General features: G+C 46.0%; 1 protein-coding gene across 1 annotated transcript; it reads right to left on the bottom strand.

Annotated features, from left to right (window-relative positions):
- Positions 1–4,552: 4,552 nt before the first annotated feature.
- On the bottom strand, positions 4,553–6,439 carry LOC129617672 (myosin-6-like). The gene has a single exon (XM_055532786.1). The coding sequence runs from the start codon at positions 6,437–6,439 to the stop codon at positions 4,553–4,555; it is 1,887 nt and encodes a 628-aa protein (XP_055388761.1).
- Between the last annotated feature and the right edge of the window lie 2,821 nt (positions 6,440–9,260).

The following is a 9,260-nucleotide window of genomic DNA, read 5'->3' on the forward strand; positions in this document are numbered from 1 at the left end:
CAGAAGCAACAAAGAGACTGACGGCCGCCTGGTTCGGAATGCGTCTTCTGCTGTACGTGAGGATCTACGTCGTTCCGTCAAACAACTTCTAGCATCCTTTGTGCCTCTCACGAAGAATAAAAGTGCGACATTCCGGCACAACTGCGCTGTAACTCTGACAAATCTGGCTCATTCGTTTCTAAAACGCTGTGACGCTCTTGAACTTCCGCTGGATGGAAACGGGGTCGCTCTTTGTCTCTCCAACGTGTGGAAGACGCATCTCTGCGTCTCTGCGTTGTCGCGCGCCTCTTCCGCGTCGTCAACCCGTCAACATTGTGTCGTATCGACAGTCACTGACTGTGACGCGCGCCCGCTGTTGTCTCGCAGACATTCAACATCCCTCGTCGTTCCTATTTTCCAGCTGGCGGACATTTTCAACCTTACGCTGGATGTTGAAATGAAACGTATCTTCAAGACGTGTGAAACAGCGACAATGTTCGAGTCCTCGATAAGTGACCTTGCATCCTTGCTATCAAATTCATTTGAATGGACTCTTCTTATATCTTCACGGATTATGAATCAACAAATTACAGCCTCACTAGTACCACCAGGCGTTTATTTGTGCGGCTCGTACTGCTTGAGACTTCTGTCTGAATGTTTGGTGAGCTTCTCCCACCAACTGCGGTCGCGACTCGCTCCAGGAACTTCTGCTCCCTTCAAAGAGAAATGGGCTCTTCGATCTCTTAAGATCCTCATCGACGACTCTCAGAAAGTTGATAAAATTTTAAGTCTCGAAGACTCCGACAACCGAAAAAGAATCGTTGAGCAATTGATTGGCCGAGCAGCGTGTCGTGGAGATTCAAATGCGATTCGCGTTTTGGAAAGTCTCTCTCAGCTTCTCTTTGCAGGAATTTCTTTACCTTCAGCGAAGGAGTGGGACGAGTCGATTGGTAAGCGATTCAACCCAGTGAATATAATGATTGGTTTTAGAAACCCCAACGGTAGAAGAATTTATAGAAATCAAGGATGAATGCTCAACTCTTATGAATCCCGGTGTGTCCGACCAAACGGCGATCGATTTCAATTTACTCTTAATTCAACTCCAATGCGCGTATTCTATTGGTTTTGAACTCTCATTGTTGATAAAATGGCTTGCGCTCAATCTCACATCAACATCTCGAGTGAGTTTCGCCGCACTAAGGCGCATTTCTCTGTCACTCAAGATGAATGATCTTTCGGCCTCAGAGATTCGAGACGGTGACGTCGCTTCATGCGCCGGCAGCCAAGAATCCCGTTTGGTGGGACACGCGTCTCGGTTGCGGTTCGGGGGGTTCAAATTGTTTGGGACTGCGTTTGGGACTCAATGGTCAAGTCAAAGAGTGGAACGTTTCAGGCGAAACAAAGATTCTCGACACAGTGAGGCGATCGTCTGCTCGATTCGTTGTAGTTCTCGTGGCTGCAGGTCGGCCAGCTCCGTGTTCTTGTTCGCTTTTTTGGAGCGTCGGGGCTTCCGCATCTTGTTCGCAGAGACAAGCAACATGTAAGGAAATCCGCACCCACGCTCAACTTCATGCTCCAGTTCAGGACGTGTTCAACGTCTTCATGGATTGTCCTGATCTCGGGAACCGCATTTGTTTGCCGTGCATTTCTCTTATAAGTCCGAGCTTCATAGTTTCAAGAACTCTTAAGGACAAGCTCTGGGATGTAAGAGCCACCACAGAGATGATCACCAGATTCCTCTTGTAGGAAGGTCGTCGTCTGACCTCTGAGCTTCTTGACAGCTCGTATGGTTCAGGCGTCGTTCACTATGTCGCTGGCCGATGCCTTCTCTCAGATGCTGCCTCGGAAAACTCTGTCGAAATTCAAACGTTCTTAGAAAATGCCCTCAACCACGATGCTTGGATTCAACACTTCGCCAAACTGAAACAGCCCAATGCGGAGGATCCAGAAAATCTCGTTTGTATGGAGTCTTTGGAGGAAATCATCGGAATGGCGCAGGAAACATTTCAATCCGAATTACGTTCACTTAAAGGATCCATTGTCTACTCGTTGCACTGTTCACGCCTTTGTTCTGGTACGCTCGATGCTTCAATTCCCGTTATCACTCGTTCTTTCATTAGAGTGTGGCTTTCGGGATGCTGAGATATTCTTCATGATCCAAGCGGCTCGATTATTCAAGCGTGTTGAGCGTCTGAGTGTCTCGATTGATCTAAGTGCAAAAAATTCCAATGAGGAAGGGAAAAAATTCTTCTCAACGAATTCGGCGGAATCATTTTTGGGACAGCAGTTATGGCGGGCCGTGTTGAGTTTGATGTGCGAAACTCACGAATTCACTGAAGCAGCGCAGTTGATCTCAGATAAGGAAATTTTCAGTTTGGATGTAAGCGAAACGTTGGAGGGCTACGCGACAAACAGCCTTTACCTGTAGGAATCCCAAAAAGGTCTTTTGGGTTTTCTGTTATGTTTGTTTCGAGCAGTGGAGGCTGAAAGTATTAAAACTGATGATGTGATGACAATTATGGATGGTATGCTCCAATCAAATCTCGAGCTTTTCTCCACATTGTTGACTTATTTGGGACAACTGACGCTTTTACTTGATCCTTTAAGCTTGCGTGGCCGCGTAGTGATTCAAGTAAGACAGAAATGTTTGATTCGTCGAAGATTCTTCACCCAAAATTGAATTCGCCCCTTCTGTAGATCTTCCAGCTGATTTTGACAGATCGGTTGAAGAATTTTAGGGAGGCTGCACTTCATTGTTACATTCTGTCTGCAGCGATGCATCAGCGACTCAATCCATTCTCAGTCTATCAAGCATCTCATGAGTTTGGCGGGACTACAGATTCATTGCCAGATCTCACTCTCTACCCGGCGGCTCTTCTCCATGGGTTGGCCTCGTTGTCTTCCAAGATCACCAGATACCAGTCTTTCGGGCATCCGAATGATGGTCCATTGGATTTTCTCCCTCTAATGGTAAGATTTAACGCCAATAGAAGCAATTTCTCAAGTACTTCATTATGATGCTAGGAATTCGACAAAGGACAGAAAGGGATTGTCCCAAATCATGTAGAGCTCCTTCATGTTCAAAGCGCGTTTCTCAGAAGGTTCGTCGATGAAAAACACATCTGTGCTGCAGAATCCTCTTTTATAGTTGTCTGACGCATCTTGAATCAATACCCAGATCTTTCGGATACCTTGTTCTTCCACGCCATTACTTCAACGTTAATATTCTTCACTCCGGTAACATCGTGGTGCGGTCCAAGGTTTCTCTCTCTTGCCTCATTATTTTTTTTTCAAGTTCAACGCTGTGGTGCATGAGCAAGATATCAAACGCTTGGAGAGTCTCGCAATGTGAGCAATTCTGCTTCCCTCTCCTTCCATCTCTCCCAATCCAGATCTAAGATTAGCCTTCTGTCTCTCGGTTCGCGGATGCCGTGTGAAGCTCCAGAAATTTTGAAAGGGACGGCCGCAGAGATCGCACTTCTTCTGGTAGGCGCTACCACACCTCCATCTCGCATCCTTCCAATTGATAGGCGTCTGCGGGATTGTTACATAAAAGTCTCTACCTCTCTAGAAGTTGGAATGTTCCCTACAAAGGGCCGCTCACTCAATTCCTTCTCGCCATCGTCCGCAATGCTCTCAAGGACTCGGATGAAGAAGCTGATGACGCTTGGGTGCGTTGCGCGGCACAGAAGAAACCTGGACGATCGTATGGAACACTTAGTCCACGAATTCCTTCGCCGAGCTTGTCCGCTCGAAGGACTCTCCTTCCACCATCCCGAAGGGCAGAAGAACAGTTTCGCAGGAGCTCCAAGAGAATCGAACGGGAGCAAGATCTGATTGAGACAGTAACGGATGAAGCGTTATCACGAAAGCGTCATAAGGGGAACGATTCTGGATCAGATTTGACTCGAAGAGAAAGAACCGATCAAATGTGGGATTTGATGATTGGCTCATTGGACGAGGCGCTGTGAGTAGCGATGCAGAATTCCATGCATTTCTGTTTCCTCTCAGAAAAGATAAACACTCAGGTCGTCTTTCATCGTTTGAGGTATTTGATACGATTTTTAGAGAAATCACAACTCACTCAAGGATTCGGTTGCCATCCCATGTTGTAAGTTTTTGTTTGTGTGCGTCAACATTGTGTTCTCTGCAGATCTCATGGATCGTCTCTCATCCTTCGCATCTAAACGATCCCTTTCAATTTCTACGAATACTTTCTCAATTTAAATCAACCCCTGAACTCAATTTGCCACTTGTATGTACAAAATCATACTTTCCCCTCACATCTTCGTCCCCCTTAGATTGCAATCCAATATCTCACGCATCTACTTTCCTCATTGACATCTAAGTTTCCTCCATCTCTCCCAACTCTGCTTCAATTTGATCGTTGGCTCGAAGCAGACGCAGATGGTCAGAAATCGACTCTTTATGTTCTTTTATGCTTCTTCGTTATTCAGACACCAAAACTGTGGAATATGGTCGTCGGCTTCTTCTTGACGTTCTCCGTGCATAAATTCGTTTTTTCATCAGAATCGCTTTTTCTTACTCGAAATGTGTTTTACCAATTTCCATCTTAAAACCAACGACCAAAAATTCCTGTACTTCCTTCTTTTTTCTCTTCTTCTTCCTCCTTGGTTGCCAATTGCGTTAGTCCAGCGGTTGTCGTCCCTTCGAATCCCCCAAACCCAAAAACGCTGAATATTCCCGTGGACGACTGATCAAGGCGTTCCTCCTCTACAGAAGACCTTTGCCGTTGGGGAGACTCAGTACTTTCGTCATCTGGAGACTTCTTCAGAGATGGAAGTGAAAGATGAGACGAAGTTCCTGGTTCATCGATTGATTCCCTCCGCTTTTTCTTTTTCTGCTTTTTCTCTCCTTGCTCCTCTGTCCCTGCCTCGCTCTCGCGTCGTGCTTTCTTCTGTCTCACTTTTTCTGCGATGATCTCCAGTCTGCTTCTGAGTTTTGCGTTTTCTTTCTGCAATTCCTCATATGCTGCTTTCATATCCCCACTCTCTTGTTCACCCAACTTTTCAACGTCCACCAGTTCCGCATTTTTCTTTGCTTCACGCAGTTCATCTAACATTTTTTTATTTGCTTCTTCCTCTCCCATCAGCTTATCAAGCAAACGCTTGATTTCTTCTTCCTGTGCTTTCTTCTCTTCCACACTCGGTCTCTCTGATAATTCCCTTTTAAGGTCAGCAACTTGTTTTTCTATCTCTCTTTCTCGAAGGGAAAGCTTTTCCTGAATCTTTTTCAATTTTTCGGAGACTTCATTTTTCTCATATTCAACAACCTGCATCTTTGATTTGGAAGCTTGAAATTGGCCTTCGACGACCTTCACCTTCTTTTCTAATTCCCTGATTTTATCGTCGCGACTGTCTGGCTCGAGTGTGTCCGTCTTGCGTCCCATTTTCTTCAGGTCATCCATCTCTGCCTCCATGGCAGTTTTGGTTTGCGTCCATTCTTTCTCGCGAGCCACCATTTCCTCCTGGCGTTTTTCCAGCTGCACGTTCGTAGCAGTAAGCTCCTCCATTTTTCGGATGTTGTCGCCGTCATCATGCGCGCTCAATGCCCCTTGAAGACGTTCAATTTCCGCTTGCAACGCATCCCTTGCCCGCACCCATTCATTCTCGCTATCCTTCTGGCGTTTTTCCAGCTGCACGTTCGTAGCAGTAAGCTCCTCCATTTTTCGGATGTTGTCGCCGTCATCATGCGCGCTCAATGCCCCTTGAAGACGTTCAATTTCCGCTTGCAACGCGTCCCTTGTCCGCACCCATTCATTCTCGCTATCCTTCTGGCGTTTTTCCAGCTGCACGTTCGTAGCGGCAAGCTCCTCCATTTTTCTGGTGTTGTCTTCTTCGGCCTGCACTTTTGTGCGCAAGGCCTCATTAAGACCGTCAATTTCTGCTTTCATCTCATTTTTCGTCAACAGAGCACTGTTTGTCATTTCCTTTTGTGCTTGCTCCAGCTGCGAATTTTCTTTAAGAAGATCTTCTATTCTCTTGCTTTGATTGTTTAATAGCTTTTGGTTTTCGCAATCCACAGCTTTGTATCCCTCCATTTTTTCTTCCGCATCCTTGATGGCCTTTCTCAAAATGTCCTTCTCGGCTTCAAGTTCACTCAGACGAGAGTCTTCCGTATTTTTTGCCCTCTCTCTTTCAATCTGCTGACGCAACTCTTCACACTCCTTCTTCAGGGCTTCTGCTTCTGATCCCCTCCTTTCTTTCTGTTTCTCTAGCTTGCTTTTTGCTTTTTGTAAGTCTCTCGCTATTTTTCCATTTTTCTCAAGAACTTCAGATAATTCTTGCATTGATGCGTCCCGCTGCTCCGTCAACTCGGCAACTTGCTTCTGGGATTTTTCTAACAAGTCACGAGCAACGTCCAACTCCTCCTGCACTGCTTTTGCGGCACCAACCGCACCTTCAATTTTATTCTGGGACTCACTGGCAGAGACCTCCATCTCGTGACGAATTTTCGCGTCTGCAGACGAACATGTGACTTTTCAAACGGCAAATGCTTACATAAAACTTTCAACGAATCAAGGTTCTTCCTCGTCACGTCGTATCGGGCTTCAAGGTCACGTTCCCCTTCGGCTTCATGAGCCAGGAGTCGGCCCTCTGTTTGTAGCGCCGCCTTTAGAGGAGCCTCCCACGCTTCTTGTAGGCTTGCAGCGTAGTTCAATTTTTCTGTCAAAATTTTCACCTCATCCCGGAGTTTAAGCTCCTCCTTATTCGCCCTTTCTGCAGCAAAGTCATTTCGTTACCACACCAGCGTCGAATACACATACGAGGAAGAAGAGACCATACATCTTGTGTTGCTTGGGCCTTCAAGGTTTTGATTTCAGCCTTATAAGTTTTTGCTTCTTCTGTTTTTTCGGACAGAGCAGATTGCAGTTTCTCCAGATCATGGACCGATTTTTTCTGAACGGCCTCGAGCTCTTTAATTTTGCGGTCCATGGAATCAATTTGGTTCTCTTTTTCAATTAGAATCATCCGCGTTTTCTCATCCACTGTCTTCTCCTTTTCCAGTTTGCTTCTCTCCTCCTCAAACCGTTCCCTCGCTCGATCCAATTCACTACACCGTTCGCTCAATCGATCGATTTCTTTCGTTCGCTCTTCTCTTTCGGAGACAAGAGTCATGAGCTCTTCTCTCAAGTTGGTTATCTGATTTTCTAATCCAGACCTCAGCTCCGTCAATTTTCTGTTATTCTCTTGAGCTAATGTCAACTCTTTCACCTTTTGGATGCACTCTTCTGTTGCTGCCTGCTTCTCTGCGTCCAAGTTCTCCAGTTTAGACATCAATGAGTCGCGATGGATACAAACTTCATTCAATTTTCTTTCAAGCTCAGTTGCTCGAGTGTCGGAATCAGATATTGCTTTCCTGGCTGCGGTCAATTTTTCTTCCAAGCCAGTTATCGTTTTTTTTACTTGCATCCAATGTCGCGCTCCATTTTGCTTCCAACGCCTCCTCGTCCGCCTTCTTCTGCACTTGATGTTTTTGTTCTGTTTCTCTCCTCGCATTCGTAATTAATGCCTCGAATTCTTTTCTCTCCAGCTCAGAATTTTTTTTAGCCTTTTCCAGATCTCCTTGAATCGCGGCCAAATCAGACGACAGCTTCTTCACTTCGCATTGCAGCAAGCGATTCGTTGTCTCAGAATCCTTCCCGCTTTGTTTTTTTTCTTCTTGCAAGGTTGTGTTTTCTTTTCTCATTTCGTCAGCAATTCCTCTCAACCGATTCAATTCAAGTTCGTGACTCTTCTTCTCGTTCGCTAGCTTATCTTCAAGATGCTCCACTTCTTTCCTAAGCTCCGCCTTCAGTTCTTGAGCAGTTCGACTGGCTACTTCCGCTTTTGACTCTTTTTCTCGTGCGGCAAACGCTTCCTCCCGAAGGTGGCCAAGAGAGATTTTCAACCTTTCCTGGAGGTCCAAATTCTGGAGTAAGAGGCGTTCATATTCCTGGTTTTTTTGCGTCATGCATGATTGCAACACAGCCATTTCTGCCTCCAAAATTTGACAACGAGATTGAGCTTTCTCGAGGGACGCTCGGCTCAGTTGCTCCTTGTAGAGCGCATTTTCTTTTTCGCAGGTTTCTGTCTCCAGAGATCGCCTTATTGCTGCCTGCCTTTGACGCTCTTCATTTCTCGCTTTCTCAACGGCCTGACACCGGCACGATGTATCGATACTATCAACCCTTGAAGCGGTGTCTTTTACCTGAGTTTGCTGAGCTAATACCTCGACCTGTAACTCTCTGGTTTCAGCAGCGACGACGGCGTCTACCAGCTGAAAGCATAACGGTAGAAGAACCCAGTCGCTGAATATCCCCACCTTCATTCTATCTGGAAGATTGTCAGACGTATTGAACTCCTGCATTTAAATTCCACTGATTCCCAAAGTCTTGATCAACTCACTTGGAACTTGAGCTTCTTGTTGAATCTCTCAGTCTTCGCCGCACAGAGTTTCAATTGTGAAATATGCGCCGTCAGCCGGTTTATCACTTCATCTTTTTCTGAGAGCTGCCTTATAGTAGCGACATAATCTTTCGGAAACGCCAACACCTGAAAAACCGATCGCTGACGGAATTCAATTGTCTGCCTACATGCGAAAGAGTTCGACGGGTCTTCGGTGGAGTTCGCATTTTGGTTTCACGCCACAAGGCATCGAAGCACGATTGCGAGAAACTCCCCAGAGCTCTTCGAGCGGAGGCATTTGGGAAAGTACTCTGAGGGACAGAAGCTTCGAGGTGTCGCATGATCGCTTCTTTTGACGAACCGTTTTGGAGGATGAAGGATGCTTGGGGATCTTGTGATGAATAGTTTCATTCTTCGGATTTGAAACAAAATTAAAGTAAGATTCCATACGGAGGTCTTCAAATATGGAGGAGGGGGATAAACCAAACTGTGTTTTATGTTTGGCCATCGGTGATTCAAAACCTTGAATGAAAGAAAGGTTTGTGGAGTATCCGATGTCAGGAGAAACCTTTGAATGTGGAGTCCGGGACGCTAGAGACGGTCCCATTTGGACCGAGATGCACTTTTTTCAGGGGCGGACGGTTTACTCTGGAGGTATATTCTTGTGTTGCTGCCTATGGGTTTGACTGCTAGTTATGGATTCTCGCCGCGATGTTTCCGAAAATGTTGTTGAGCAACTAGTTCCTCCGATTTATCTGAAGTTCCAGACGTTGTAAAACTACAAGAACGATCCCATAGAGCCTCTTATTCCTGTCTTGCCTGCGGTCATCCACGCTACGCCAGCTCCCTTACGCGGCCTTCGACAACTCAGAT

Source organism: Condylostylus longicornis, unplaced genomic scaffold, assembly GCF_029603195.1.
Source record: "Condylostylus longicornis isolate FDR11 unplaced genomic scaffold, ASM2960319v2 ptg000595l, whole genome shotgun sequence".
In the NCBI taxonomy this organism is placed as follows: domain Eukaryota; kingdom Metazoa; phylum Arthropoda; class Insecta; order Diptera; family Dolichopodidae; genus Condylostylus; species Condylostylus longicornis.

Coding starts and splice junctions, on each gene's coding strand:
- LOC129617672 (XM_055532786.1), bottom strand. CDS start 6,439: ATGGAGGTCTCTGCCAGTGAGTCCCAGAATAAAATTGAAGGTGCGGTT.